At 33.7% G+C, this 16,590-nt stretch overlaps 1 protein-coding gene across 5 annotated transcripts in view; it reads right to left on the bottom strand.

Moving 5' to 3' along the window:
- The window catches only part of Smarca1 (SNF2 related chromatin remodeling ATPase 1), an 82,652-nt gene that overhangs the window by 19,756 nt on the left and 46,306 nt on the right, over nucleotides 1-16,590 (bottom strand). For all 5 annotated transcript variants that reach the window (XM_071606450.1, XM_027940048.3, XM_034637216.2 and 2 more), the window contains 3 exons: nucleotides 13,853-13,963; nucleotides 13,490-13,603; nucleotides 3,093-3,215 (listed from right to left, as the gene is read on the bottom strand). In XM_071606450.1, coding sequence (XP_071462551.1) covers nucleotides 3,093-3,215; nucleotides 13,490-13,603; nucleotides 13,853-13,963 — 348 coding nt within the window. The remainder of the gene's footprint in view (nucleotides 1-3,092; nucleotides 3,216-13,489; nucleotides 13,604-13,852; nucleotides 13,964-16,590) is intronic.

Raw genomic sequence — 16,590 nt, forward strand, 5'->3', positions numbered from 1 at the left:
TCTGTCCTCTACTCTGTTCCATTGGTCTTCTTGCCTACTTTGGTGCTGATACCATGCTGTTTTTGATACTGTAATTCTGTGGTATAATTTAAGGTCTAGTATTGTGATGCCTCTTGCTTTGTATTTCTCACAAGGATTGCTTTGGCTAAATGGATGGATCTGGAGAATATCATGCTAAGTGAAATAAGCCAATGTCAAAAAAAAATCAAAGGTTGAGTGTTTTTACTGATACATGGAAGCTAAACCATAATATGTGGGGGAAGGGGAAGAAGAGAAATTCAGTAGATTAGATAAAGGGGAAAAAAAGGAAGGGAGGAAGGATAGGGATAGGAACAGGAGAATAAACCTAACATAATTTTCCTATGTACATATAAGAAAATACCTAAGTGAATCCTACCATCATGCCCTCAAGAATGGGGTCCTAATTAGAATAAGACACATCCCATGCTTATAAAATTTTATCAAAATGGATTCTAATGTCATGTATAACTACAAAGAACCAATAAAATTTAAAAAAAAAATAAGGGCTGAGGGTGTAACTCAGTGATAGAAAGCTTCTGGGTTAAATCATCAGTACCATAAAAAATTGTGTTTATAAACAGAATTTCTATAAACAGAACATTATTGTACCCCTCAATTTCTTTACTAAAATATATAACAGTTAACCAATATTTTAAACCTTTTTGGCATTATTAGCCAATCTGTGAAGTCACAGACAAAAGAATGCTTTCTACTGCTCATGTCCCCATCTACATTAGTATGATACATATACATCACAATTTCCTATCCCAGGCTTTTTCTTGATAAAGATTTCAGATGACCCACATTTTGTTCCTTCGTGTTAGCATGATTTTTTTTTAGCAGCAGAGAAAGATGATTTAAAATAAATTCAACTGAGGGGATAAAAAAATCTGATTATACTTCTAAGTACAAACTAAAGCTTCTTCTGAGTTGAGATTGTATATAAGCCACATATTATTCAAAGGCCATAACTTTACTTTTGTGTTCAGGAAATAAAACTGTGAAATTAACATGTGAATACTTAAATGCTTCATTTTATTCTGTGGTAAGTCCTAATGCTTAGCCAACTCTAATTACATTTTCTTTTTTTATTTGCTCTAATTAGTTATACATGATAGTAGAATGCATTTTGACACACCATATATAAATGGAATAGAACTTCTCATTCTTCTGACTGTACATGATGTAGAGTTACACCAGTCACGTAATCATATATGCACATAGGGTCATAATGTCCAATTCATTCTACTATCTTCCTACCTCCATACCTTCTCCCCTCCTTTCACTCCCCTCTGTCTAATCTCAAGTACTTCTATTATTCCCTCGCCCCACCCCTTATTGTGAATTAGCATCCGCATATCAGAGAAAACATTTGACCTTTGGTTGGTTCTTTGAGATTGGCTTATTTCACTTAGTATGGCATTCTCCAGCTCCATCCATTTACTGGCAAATTCCATAATTTCATTCTTCTTTAAGGCTGAGTAATATTCCATTGTGTGTATATATCCATTCATCTGTTGAAGGGCACCTAGGTTGGTTCCATAGTTTAACTACTGTGAACTGAGCTGCTATAAACATTGATGTGGTTGTGTCACTGTAGTATGCCGATTTTAATTCCTTTGGGTATAAACCAAGAAGTGGGATAACTGGGTCAAATGGTGGTTCCATTCCAAGTTCTTAGGAATCCCTATACTGCTTTCCAGAGTGGTTGCACCAATTTGCACTTCCACCAGCAATATAGGAGTGTACCTTTTACCCAATACAATCAATCAACAAATATATGAAAAAATGTTCAACATCTCTAGCAATTAGAGAAATGTAAATCAAAATTACACTGAGATTTCATCTCACTCCAGTCAGAATGGCAATTATCAAGAATATAAGCAATAATAAATGTTGGCAAGGATGTGGGGGAAAAGGTACATTTTCAGGTTAAACTTTGTAACTCCAGGAATTTGGCTTAAAAAGTTATAAATTCACTTTGTAAAAACCCATTCAATGAAGTTACATGTTATAATAAGAAAAGACCTATATAAAAACATGTAAAGACTATTTTTCTTTTTTCCTTTTAAATGAAACATAATTGAATATATTCATGGGGTATAGTGTGATATTTTGACACATGTATACAATGGGCAATGATCAAATCAGAATAATTGGCTTATCCATCACCTCAAATATTTATCATTTCTTTGCATTGCAAACATTCAAAACTATCTGTTAATAATTAATGTGGAGAATTTCTTACTGCTGTGCTTTGCACATTTTTCAAAAATAATGTTAAATAAAAAAATTTTGCTGGCAGCTTCCTATACTAAGGTGGTGTCAAAGAGTACATATATTTTTTATTTTTCAAAAGTCTTTTATGTTGAAACATTTCTAGAGTTTATTATACTCACTAAAGCAACAATGACTTGATAGTATTAATCATTTGTTCAAATGGAAACCTCCTGTATTTAATAACTTAGCTTTCAGTTATATAAAAATCACCTTAAAAACATTCAAGTCTCTCATCATTGTATTAAAATTCTAAGAAGAGATAAAAGGACTTTTTTAAAATCATTAAATTATTCCATAAATAAAAGATTAGTAGAGGGCTGGGGTTGTGGCTCAGTTGTAGAGCACTTGCCTAGTGTGAGGCCCTGGATTCGATCCTTAGCACCACATAAAAAAATAAAGAAAGAAAATAAAGGTATTGCGTTTATCTACAACTAAAAAAGAAATTATTTTTAAAAAGATTAGTAGAATACAATTTCAGGGGACAATTAATATCAGTCAACAAAAGAATTCAAATATGGGCTCACTAAACTTATTATACTTAGTAAAAAGCATGTCATGGTTCTATTAATTGCCACTTACATTTTGCATATGTGTATTTTCTATTATTTCCAAAAAAAAGCATATTCTGTAAAAGGGATTTTTTTTAAATGAGGATATCTGATCTCTATGTAGAGTTTTTTTGGTGGGTCAAATCAGGACACTAAACCCATATAGTAAAAAGAAAGTGTTATCAATACTTTGTTTTTTCTATTTGTTGACTCGTGATATTTTAGTCACTTAAAATATTTTACTTGTGTGAGAAGCTTTTCCTTTTCTTCAGTCTCTTCTGGTGTAAGAGGTTCAGCTCCATCAATCTTTTTTTGCTCTTCTCTTTGAGCCAGAGCTGGATTTGGGATGTCAGGATTCCTCGGGACCTATAAATCAAGAGATAAGTGATGAATGAACTGATGAGAAAAATTAAACAGTAAAGTGCATATTCACATATCAATCTTTAGAGTTATTTCAACAGTAAAAAATGTAAATTTATAACCAGAATGACACAGTCCTCTCCACATTTCTACTACTAAGATATTACCCAAATAAAAATCAATCTTGTGTCACATGGTATTTAAAGTTAAAACCCACTGGCAAATTAGTGCCATACTGCATTTCAAATTTCATTATACTGTGGGAAAAAAGCATATCATTATAATATTATAGTATATGGAATAAAGAAAAAGTTTTGCAATAGAGTCCATATACCTCTAGTACTATACAGTGCAGTACAGAAGTGCCAATACACCTAAAGATAATATTCAATGCTCCGATCAACATGTGAAAAGAATTGAATGCCTTTATTGCCTGCCATGGTCTATAAAGGGAGAACGTTTCTATATAAAATGGAAGATCTAGAAATGACAAAACAATGAAGAAAAAAGGAAATAGAGAATTAAAGAGGGAAGGAAACAGAAGAGCATACCAACAGCTGTGATAGGATGAGCAATGACAACTACAGTAGCAGTGACCAACAGAAATTATAAATGGTATTTGGGATACAGAGTTGTAAACACACTGAAACTCATAAAGAGAGAGCTTAAATCCAAACCACTGAGTACAGAAGCTCAGTTCTCCAAAAGTAGTCACCTATATGTCAAAAACATAGCCCCAGGACCTCAGGGTGTCATGATGAGCACATACAACCAGTATGGTTCAGCAATATAGGGCAGCATTCATTGTACAAAGGGACAAACCAAGTCTCTTGGCCCAAAGCATCATACCACCACTATATGTATCAGCAGCTACAATTCAGCACAATGATTTAAGAGGGCAGTTATAGAACATGTATAATATATTTTATAGCATTCCATTAAACATAAAAATAAAGGGATTGGCAGTTAAGTCTACTGTTTGGAATGTACATGTATCATCAATTACTTATTCCCTAGGGGTATCCGATAGTCATAATTTTACCATAATGTAATTATAATACATATTAGACTACATTTTTCTCAATTTTATACATATTTCATAGATTTTGAAACTATATCATAGAGTTTGGAACTATAACTTAAAAATAGCTTCTTTGAAAACTATTATAGCCAATAGTTTTTCAGATACAAAACCTACTACCTAGGCATTAAGAAAACACTGAGCATTATTAAAAAGCAGATTCATTTGTAATCATCAGTATCAGACAACCAAATTAGTATGTATTACCTAAGTATCTCTTATGTCCATAGCACTATAAGTACTGATTGGAATATAAAAGAAGTATTGGATATGGCTCTTGCCCACAAGGAGCTCACATATCAGTTGTGGAATTCTGAGCTGTACCTTAAGAATCCTAAAGTTTTAGGGAGATGGGAGGGGAAGCATATTCTAGGCTAAAGAAGTATGAGCAAAAGCATGAAGGCAAAAATGTACCAGAAAGCATATATAGGATTTATACTGGTGCTGTATGTAAGGCTCAGTGGTAAAGTGTTTGCCTGGAATGTGCAAGACCCTGGGTTTCATCCCCAGCACCAAAAAAAAAAAAAAGTTAGATACAAAAAACAAAGCCAGGTGCAGACAGATTCAGATACTGAAACTATATAGTAAGCACTGGAGACTTTTGAACAAGGGAGTAAAGTGTCAAAACATACTGCTTTCACTGTAACCCTTGAACAGGATGGACTCAATGAAGGAACCCACTAGAGAAAAGAAAACCTGCTAAACTGTCATAACTCAGAAATGAAGTATGACCACCTGGGCTAGAATGGTGACAATGGAAATGGAAAACAATGCATAAAACCAGGTATGGTGGCACACACCTCTAATTGACTCAGGAAGCTGAGGCAGGAGGACATTAAGTTTGAGACCAGTCTCAGCAACTTACTGAGATCCTGTCTCAAAATAAAATTTAGGGCTGGGGTTGTGGCTCAGCGGTAGAGTGCTCACCTAACACATGCGAGGCCCTAGGTTCGATCCTCAGTACCACATAAAATTAAAAAATAAATAAATAAAATAAATGCATTGTGTTCAACTACAACTAAACAAATAAATATTTAAAAAGGTATCCCTATTAAAAATAAATAAAATAAAATTTAGAAAAAAAGAAAGGCTGGTGATGTAACTGAAACATAGAATACTCCAGGGTTCAATCACCAATACCACAAAAAAGGAACAAAAAAATATAAGGCATAAATTTAAAATGAAAAGTAATCCAGTGATAAGACTGATTTAAAATAACTTTTTCAACAGCTAAACTCAATTATAAAATTACAGACACATCAGAAAATTCATTCTTAGCTATTCAAATAAATGAAAGCTATCTAGACAGTCTTACAAGAATATTCACAGCAGTTTTACTCATAATGGCCCCAAACCAGGAAAAAACCCAGATGTCTGCCAATTAAAGAAAGGATAAGCAAATTGTGGTCTATTCATACAATGGAGTAGTGCTCAGCAAATAAAAAGGAATGAACCACTGATACATGAGACGATATGGCTGAATCTCTAAAACATTATGCTAAGAGAAAGAAGCCTTGCAGATGCTATATGATTCTACTTATATGAAATTCTTAAACAAAAACAACCCAACTTATAGAGGAAAGTAATATAAGAACAGCTGTTAATCTATGGGGGTACTGACTGAGAAAAGACACCCAGTGACCATAATGTTCTTTATTTATTTTTTAAACAGATACAACATTTTTATACCTTTATTTCATTTATTTATTTTTATGTGGTGCCGAGGATCGAACCCAGTGCCTCACACATGCTAGGCAAGTGCTCTACCACTGAGCCACAACCCCAGTCCCATGTTCTTTATTTTTATAGGGGTATCAGTTATGTACACATATGCATTTGTCAAAATAGACTGCATGATACACTTCAGATTTATACATCTTACCGTATGTAAATATAATCTTTAAAAAGAGGATTACAAACCAGGTGTGTTAGTGCCCACCTGTAATCCCAGAGACTCTGGAGGCTGAGGAAAAAGCGTTGCAAGTTCAAAGTCAGCCTCACAACTTAGCGAAGCACCTAGCAACTCAGTGAGACCCAGTCTTAAATGAAATATAAAAAAAGGGCTGGGGATGTGGCTTTGTGGTTAAGCACCTCTAGGATCAATCTTCAGTACCAAAAAAACAAAAGAAATCACAAATTAATATTGGACTCTAGCTAATGATATGCATAAAGAAGTGTTTCCAGGTAAAATATATTCATGACTGCAACTTCTTCTTTTTTATAAATATTTTTTAGTTGTGTATGAACTCAATGTCTTCATTTGTATTTTTGTGGTACTAGGATTGAGCCCAGTGCCTCACACTTGTGAGCCAATTGCTTTACTGCTGAACTACAATTCCAGCCCCTGCAAGTTCTTTTTTTTTTTTTTAAGCAATAGCCTTTACTTGTAGGTTGATTGGTATTTATTTTTTAAAATATTTTTTAGTTGTAGATGGACACAATACCTTTATTTTATTTATTTTTATGTGGTGCTCAGGATTGAACCCACACATGCTTGGTGAGAACTGTACCACTGAGCCACAACCCCTATAACTGCAACTTTGAAATGCATAAGATAATGATATGATGGAGAGCTGGAGTAATGGGACAACATGTGAAAAAGCGAGTATAATAAGGTATAAGTTACAGCATATACATATGATGTATCTATGGATATTCACTTTACAATTATTTCAACATTTTTTGGTTTGAAAATTTTTATTATGTTCAAAAAAAGTGCAAAGATACATAGTTTCAAAAGTTTAATAGATCCCTTAAATTGTTGATATATAAAATTACTTTGGGTTCAAATTCTGGGAAAAACTTTGATTTTAAGATATTTCTCTATCAAAAATCTCCAAAACTTCCATGTTCAACAAACATATTCTAACAAAATGAAATATTTTATAAATATCTCATTTATGACAGATAATAGATAATATACCTACATGTTAACAAAATGTTTATTCCTACACAGATATTTCTAACTAAAGATTTCCCTTACAAACTTCCAATAAAGGCAAAATCACAATATTTTATAAGACCTTTAGATTTTAGGATCCACTGCAGACAATTTCTTCCAATCCGCTGGTCATATTATTTACGACAATAAAACTTAAGAAGAACTTCATCAATGCTGAACTTACTATTTTATTTCTAGCAATTACTCGAAAACACAGCTATTAAGCCTGGTGTGGGGGTGCATGCCTCCCAGTGGCCCAGAGGCTGAGGCAGGAGGATGTGAGTTCAAAGCCAGCCTCAGCAACTTAGCAAGGCCCTAAGCAACTTGGCAAGACCCTGTCTCTAAATAAAATATTAAAAAGGTCTGGGGATGTGGCTCAGTGGTTAAGTGCCTCTGGTTTCAATCTCTTGATACCAAAACAATAACAACAAAAAAACCACAGCTACTAAAATATTTGGAACTTGAAATGTTTCCTAATTCCTAAATTTGTTCATCTCCTTCCTACCAAAAAAAAAAAAAACCTCAATAGCCATCATTAAAAAAAAAAAAAAAAAAAACACTCACTAGTATAGCCACTATAGAAAACAGTATGAAGATTCCTCAAAAAACTAGGAATGGAACCATCATATGACCCCGCTATCCCACACCTCAATATTTACCCAACAGAACTAAAGTCAGCATACTATGGCAATACATGAATACCCATGATTATAGCAGCACAATTCACAGTAGTCTAATTATGGAACCAGCCTAGGTATCTGTCAACAGATTAACAGATAAAGAAAATATGTTATATATAGACAATGGAGTTTTATTCAGCCCTAAAGAAGAATAAAATTATGAAATTTATGTCATTTGCAGGAAAATGGATGAAATTAGAGGCCCTTATGTAAAAAGGGAGAACAGTGGGGTAGAAGAAAAGGGTAAAGGCGAGGGCAAGGGGGGTACTGGGGAATGAAATTGATCAACATATGTTATGTGCAAATATGCCACAATGAAACCTACGATTCTGTGTAATTATTAAGCACCAATAATTTTTTTACATAAAATTTAAAAAAGAACATTCACTTTTTATTTCATGAGTTTCCTTATCAACAAGCTTCCTGGAATGATTTCAAAGTGCTATATAAGAATTAAGTTGACAAATTATAGATCAACAGTTCTGAACAGATACCCTGAAGGTATCTGAAGTACTCATACTCCATGTCTTATTATGATGCTCAAAAATATAATATGTACATTAAAAGCTCTTTCAAAAGGAAATGTTTCAATTATAATTTAGATTTATAATAAAACCCTAAGAAATTTGTGATTAAGAACTGGATTTCATGAAGAGGGAAAAACGTTTTTTAGGTCTTATTTCTTAGGAGTTTTTAGCAAGCATTTCATAGAAACATGGAATACCAAATTAAATATGACAGCACACAAAATGAAAGTAGTAACCTGAAATCAGCTCACTATATTTTAGTTCTAAAACTGCAAATTAGGTGGCCCACAATAACACACTACCAAAATTTACAAAGATTATATCCCATTTGTCAAATATTTATACTTGAACCTAAAGAATTCCTTGTTGGTCATAAATGTTAAAATGTTCTACAGCAGCTTCAAATACACCAAAACTCTTTCACTCCAGGTCTTAGATTTGGTGAAAACTCCAGATACCCTACATTTTTAATACTGCAATCCAAATTTCAATTAAGTCATCCTCTTCCAATGTAAAGATTTTAGTGATAAGTAATTAAGTGCAACTCCTTAACTACTCCTTTAATCAACAAGAACAATGAGGCTTGTGAATATGCCTAATTTGCAACAAGGTCAAATCTTAAGAGGGAAGAATTGACACATAATGCACTGCTAGCCACCAGTGATTAGAGCAAAACAAATACTTTTCTCAGCTGCAAATAAAACAAAACTCTTTAACTCTGGATCTTATTATCAGCAATATTGCTGTGACCTTGTTGTGCTGACTATGGAAGGAAAAACAAAATAGAAAATAGAAATGTAAATAAGCAGGCTCTCAAAAAACACCCTTTACTGAATGCTTCAAAATTAGTGATCCCCTTATTATCCCACCACAAATCACTACAAAATAGAGGACTTTGGGGACTCAAAATAGATGAAACATTACCATGAACCACAGTGCCTCCAACTATGAATAACACTCATGTCCAGTTAGCCAACGATCATTTAAACAGAAAGAGAGCAGGAGAAAATCATTTTTGGGAATCTGACTGTATATGAAGAACACCAGGTAACTCCACTACAGCAGTTTTGTTCATCTGAGAATAAACTAGTGCTCCATTCATTCTGTGGCCTTTATGAGTTTTCTAGAGGTATAGGGGGAAAAATCAATGCTGGATATCCCCTGAAAAGATTATGTCTAACCATTATATATCCCATCATCCTTGAAGCTTCTGCAGATGATTATCATCCCATGCTGATCTGTCTATACTCTGAACTCAAACATGAAACTCACTCAATTGAAGAACTCACTTTACCTCAGGTCTATAGTTCATGGTAAAGAACAGAAGAGACAAGGTTCAGAAAGAACCAATATCCAGAACATACTCTTGTATGTCTTTTTTTTTTCAGTTCCATATAGCAAAATTTATTTGGATGACAATAAATTTATGATATATATGTATTTTTTATTTATTTCTTACATACATGACAATAGTGGAATGTATTACATTCATAATTATCCATTCACAGCACAATTTTTCATAACTCTATATATGTCTTATAAATCCTCATCTAAATATGTATACGGGGGATCATGGCAAGTCTTGAGACAACAGAGAGTCAATCCAGCATGAGGCTGAAGAGAGCACAAGGCTAGGAGCAAAGATAGTAGGGTTCCAGTTCCCGTGCTACCACTGTCACTGCCACCACCATAGCCCAAATTGTCACCATCTTCTCTCATTTTGATACTTCAATAGCCCCCCCTCCACTAGCTTCCCTAAATAAACTTGCCATTCTCTGCATTGCAGCCCTAGTGATCTTTTAAAAAAAAATCATACTTTACCAATTATAAATGATATGATCTTGAGCAAATTATTCAACCAATCTATGCCTCAGTTTCCTCATCTGTAAAATAGGATTCAATTCCAGGGCTATTTGAGGATAATGAGCTAATATTTATAAAGAACTTGAAACATCATATAATACAAGTAAAGCCCAAATCAAAGTATCTGCTATTATTATAATTTTACATCCCATCCACCCATCTCCCTGCCTTAAGAACATCTTAATGGTTTGCCTTGGCTCTAAAGCTAAAGTTCAGCCATATTATATGACCTATAAAGACTCCATGTGATCAGACTCTACTTCCTCACCAGACTCTTTTCCACTCACTCTCCTCCTTGCCACCCCTAGCAACACTGGCCCTCTTGCATTTCCAGATAGTGACCTCCTCCTTCCAATGTCAACACCTTGGCATAGGAGTTGTCCCTTCCTATGATTTTCTCTCCCATGCTCCAGGTGCTCATTCATATCTCTGATCTCAATTTAAATGACACGTCTACAGGGAGCACTGCCCTGATCTCCCAGTCCACATTAGATACCCTTATTAGATTCCCTAGCAGCACACTTTGTTAAGGTACCAGAACACACAAGTAATGACATCATTACACTGCAGTATTTGTTTCATGTCTGTCTCTGTCATTAGTATGTAAATTCTGTGAGGTGAAGGACCTTTTCATATTCATTGTTTTATCCCAAGTAATTGGCAAAGCACCTGTCACACAGCAATGCTCAATAAATAGGTAGTAAATGGCAAAAAGTCCTCCTTTCACTCATTCTCCTCCTGACACTTCTTTCTGAGAGGTGAGGAAGAACAAACAGTACAGGGCAATAACATAAATTCCAGGCCATCTTCCTTTCTCCACTCATCCCTTTTTTTCTCATCTTACACCTTGTTCTTCTCCCTCCTCCTTCCTATCACCCTCTGCAGCTGTCCCATCAGTCCCCATCTTCTGAGGTTTACTCTGTCCTCCATCTTCTTCCAGCTGGCCACAACCCAAAAAGTCATTCTAAGCCCTCATCCCTAACCATGTAATGAAAGTCACTGTTTATATTCAAACCAGATCTGTGGCCAGAAAATGGTGGGCACTATAATAATCACAGTAAATTTCAGTATCTCCAAACAGACCTAAACAGTTCTATCATTAGAGATGATTTTTTTATTGCCGTTACTTGACTACTACTTGGCCCGCTTCCCAAATGACATGTCATACTACTATCAACACAATCCTTATTTAGGACTGCAGAAAGATGCAGGGTTATATCACATGCAGAAATAGCCCAGAACGTCTGAGTGGAAAGAGTACAGCACTTGAATACTGAGATCTGTGTTTGAGACCAACACACATGGCAACCTTGTTAGCTATGTAACATTGAACAAGGTTATTTAACCTGTCTGAACTTCACTTTCTATATCTATCATATAAAAGATAATACCTACTTCATGAGATTGTTAGGAATCAAATGAAGTATTATTAAAGCACTGTTTAAATAATTAAAAAGTACACAAATATTTGGCTTATTACTGAGGTCTAACATTTCAAGTCTCACTAATAACAAACAATAAAAGTAGAAGAAAATAATATTATAAACCTAGAATTATTATAAACCTTAATGAGATGTGTATTTGTTTATCTCATGAAATTAACTACCTTTTACTAATTTATTATTATTATTTATTATGAATTTATTGTGCATTTTGAATCTTCAAAATGCATGCTTCTCTTGGCATATCACTGTTTTCAATTTCTTTGAAACTGGTCGTAGGCCTATCTCAATATTCAAACATACTTTAGTTTATTCTTCTACAATTTCCTAAAGGAGGATTTTTTCCAGGACTCTTAGTTTAAATAGATTCAATTTTGGTCACATTTCTCTAATGACATCCTAACTAACCACTTTTAGTTCCCTTAAACTTTTCAATCTTACTTGTGTATTTTTTAAATCATAATACATATATAGCAAGAAAGACCTTTCTTATTTGTTCTGATTCAAAGAGTGAAGTTCTCACTCTGGACAAATAGTATAAATACTCCAGAGACCCACTCAACTTCCAAAATATAAACAAATAAGTATTTTATATACATAGAGCTTCTATAGGCACATTCCAGCTATTAATCAAAATAACTGACTGTAGTTTCAATTGTGATAAAGTTTCACAACATAAATTTTAAAATACAACTTCCAATTCATAAGGCAGAAAACTTCATAAAATTATAAGTGATAATATTTTTATAATTCTGTTGGTATTTGTCATTTTTATACCTTCAATAGTCCCTCTTCATTCACTAGGTCAATTTTCAAAATATAGAAATAATTCTGTATGCTTTCTCTCTCAGTATGATGTAGTATGACAAACATTAAATTGCCCTCACTAAAATTCATTTCCTACTTACTACCTATACAAATAAGAATTTTGGATTCTAAAAAAAATCACTTTAAAATTATACAATTCATTATTATATGTTTATCATATTTTTAATACATAAGTGACCATAATCTACTAACTACCAAGGGGGTTTTCATCAACCTATGAGTAATAAACACAAAAATACTATTTCTTGGTACTATCTAGGGAAATGATGAAACATTTCCTATCATATATTAACATTCATTTCTAACTGAACACATACATCATTCTTTCTACATATTATTTCACCATTCAAATGCCAGCTTATTAAAAATAACGTTACTACATGTATTACTATTGAAATATTGGATAATTGTCCATTAACTCCTTTTAGTGATGATTCTTCTTCTATGATTCATAGTTTGATGCTTTGCTTCTACTCAGTCCTCCTCTTTGTTTTAAAAACACTTTTTTAATATTTATTTTTTTATTTGTACACAATACATTTTTTTTGTTTTTATTTATTTTTATGTGGTGCTGAGGATCGAACCAAGGACCTTGCACATGCTAGGTGAGCGCTCTACCGCTGAGCCACAACCCCAGCCCCTAAAAACACTTTTTTTATTTACTCATATTCTCTCACATTAAAATGCAACATCTACTCTAGCTTAATGGATTACAGTATCTTAAAAGATATATTACACTAATCTAGGCCTGGGGTTGTAGCTCAGTGATAGAGTGCTCGCCTAGCAAATGTGAAGCACTGGGTTCAATCCTCAGCATCACATAAAAATAAATAAATAAATATATATATTGTGTCCACCTACAGCTAAAAAAATTTTTTAAATATTATATTATACTAATCTAAAAAAATAAAAACTTACCTTGTAACCTATTGTCTTCCGGTAATAAAGAATTTCCTTTTCCAGGAGCTCAAATAAATGAGGTGGGAAAAATTGAAAATCCTGAACATTTGGCTGCTTTGGAGGCCGTGGAGCCTGTAAGGGGAGAATGAATTACATATACATTTGTTTTCATGAATTATATGAAGTGAACATATTATCTTTCACTGTTTTTCATACATGGGAAAATAAACACAATGGAATCCATTTATTTGATTGGGCTATCAAGTACTTCTTTGTATTGTTACATTGTAAGAATTATGATTTGGAGTAATACAAGTAAATTTGAATCACAGACCATGAACTCCACAATATGACATAAAAACTGGCCTTGTACTGTTTTACCTTTGGAATCTTTGGCTCACTGACACGCAAAGCCTCTCTAAAGTAGGCATCCACTGCGTAGTTTGCTTTACGTTCTCGTTTAGGAGGTTCAATCCATTCCACCATACCAAGCTATACACAACAAGCAAGAACAGGGGTTTAATTATTCCAAACTGTTAATCACCTCAAGTACATAAGGCTGTAAAAACATGAGAAAACCAAAGGAGTCAAAAAAACTCAAAAACTTGTTTTATAAATCCCAACTACACATGTCCAAAATTCCACAGTCTTGACCTTGTACTATACACCAAGTTTAGGTTCAAAGATGGTTTTCTTCTCATTTTTAAAGTAGTTTAAACATTAGTTCTTCCTTAGTGATTCGAGAATGATGTGCATAATCTGCTGAGTATTTTATGTTGCTTTAAATAAATATCTAGTAACTAACATAGAAGAAGGAATAATATTGATTCTGGCAACTATGTGAAGTATATGAATTAGAAAATACATGAGAGGGGTAAATGAGCCATATCAACATAACAGACATATATTCCCCCTTTAAATCAAGAAAAATACTAAAATGAGACCTCCTGGAAAAGTAGTTTTGCTAGAGAAGGAAAAGTTAACAGAATCAGAAAGACAGATTTGAATCCAAATTCTACTACTTTACCTTTATACAACTGTTATTTTCTCTGTCTTTAAAATAAGAAAAATAACACCTACCTTGAGGATTAAATGTGACCATTAGGGGTTGGGAGTGTAGCTCAGTAGTAGAGTGCATGCTTAGCATGTGCAAGGTCCTGGGTTCCATCCCCAGCACCAAAAAACAACAAAAAAGTGACCAAATATATGAAAACATTAGGTAAATGACCAAGAGTTAAATGTGAGGTATTATTTAAACTTTCAAAGTAGTATGAAAAAATAATCTGTTAACATTATAAAATTTTATCCCATTATCAGCTAGAAAATACATTTTCATAATTAACAGACAACACTGAGAATACAAAGTTCTGGAGTCTGGGGAATGGTTTTCTAAAATGTTTTTCTTTATTTCACAGTGCCTAGCCTAGTGACTTTACATAAAATACACCAGGTATTGGCTCCATCCTGATCTTATCTAAGGGTTGATTTCCAACCTTGGTATCATGTTTTAAGAGTGGAAGATAAACTGGCTGGGTGGTGCACAACTGTAATCCCAGCAGCTTGGGAGGTTGAGGCAGGAGGATCATGAGTTCAAAGCCAGCCTCAGCAACTTAGAGAGGCCCTAAGCAACTCAGTGAGACCCTGTATGCAAATTAAATATTTTAAAAATAGGGTTGGGAATATGGCTCGGTGGTGGAGTGCCCCTGAGTTTAATCCCCAGTACCCCCACCAAAAGAGTGGATGATAAACTAAGATGACTAGAATGAATAGAAATCTACTCTTCTGGAAAAGTAAAGACTAAAAAGTCAGGCATAATGATGACATTCACATGTCTAAAAGTCTATCCAAAGAAAAGAACATAGTTCTTGTTTGTTTCATAAGATTAAAACCAATGTGGCAACTTTACAAGGAAGTAGATCGCTACTCAATATAATTTAATAACCATGATTAAATACCTACTGTATTGCCCCAAAGTCACTATCAGGGATACAAAGATGAATAAAATAATCTCTTTCATCATCTCAATTGAAACAGCAAAAAAAAGTAAAAGGAACCATCCTAAGAGGGTTAAAATTCCCAATACTACAGTGTTCAGAGTTGGATATCTATCCTAGATGTTATATAAGTAGAAGTTCTTAGTTACAAGAAAATTAGAGTAAATGAACTTTAAGGTCTCTTCTAATTCTAAAGGACTATGAGATATGGATATTAAAATGTGATATTTCAGTAAAATGAGAAATATCCACAGCTGGGACTTGGGTGTAGCTCAGTGGTAGAGCACATGCCTAGCATGTGTGAGGCCCTGGATTTGATCCCCAACACCAAATACTTTTTTAAAAAAAACAAATACCCCAAGTACTAAATGAATTTTGCTTTTGATCCCAGATTGTGAAATGATTCTAATAAAAAATATTTTATAAATAACCAATACTTTATCTGTCTCAATTGAAGTAAAAATAAATTAGTAACAGTTTAAACTAACTTTCTAAAATTAATGTATTTAGCCACTTAACCAATACTTGTTTGAAGGTCTTTGGTATTCAAATTTGAAATAAGTGTTAAAGGCTAATTCCTGAACTTTCTGTTTTTTGGTGGGGGGTGGTGTGCTGGGGGTGTTACCAGGGATTGAACTCAGGGCCACTCAACCACTGAGCCACATTCCCAGCTCTATTTTGTTAGACAAAGGATCTCACTGAGTTGCTTAGTGCCTCACTTTTGCTGAGGCTGACTTTGAACTTGAGGTCTCCCTGCCTGAGCCTCCCAAGCTCTGGGATTACAGGTGTGCACAACCACACCCTGAACTTTCAAAAAAAGAATAAATCTTGCTGTTAGTTTTAGATATGTTAATACTAACTTGTTAAGTTACTTTCTTAAGGATTAATGTCAATCATCACTATTTATTAATGTGGTAATAAATTAATGAAACTGGTTCAATTAATCATGTATGAAAGTCTACCTCAACATACAATTTCCACAATTTACAAATATTATTCCTTCAGATTCTCAATTTTCTTCAAAGGATAATTTGAACAAAATCTAAGAGCTTATCTACATAATATGAATGTACAGAGATAAAATATAATCTCAGTTTCAGAATATTCAATTTTTTATTTTGGAGA

The sequence above is a fragment of the Marmota flaviventris genome, chromosome X (genome assembly GCF_047511675.1).
Source record: "Marmota flaviventris isolate mMarFla1 chromosome X, mMarFla1.hap1, whole genome shotgun sequence".
NCBI classification, from domain to species: domain Eukaryota; kingdom Metazoa; phylum Chordata; class Mammalia; order Rodentia; family Sciuridae; genus Marmota; species Marmota flaviventris.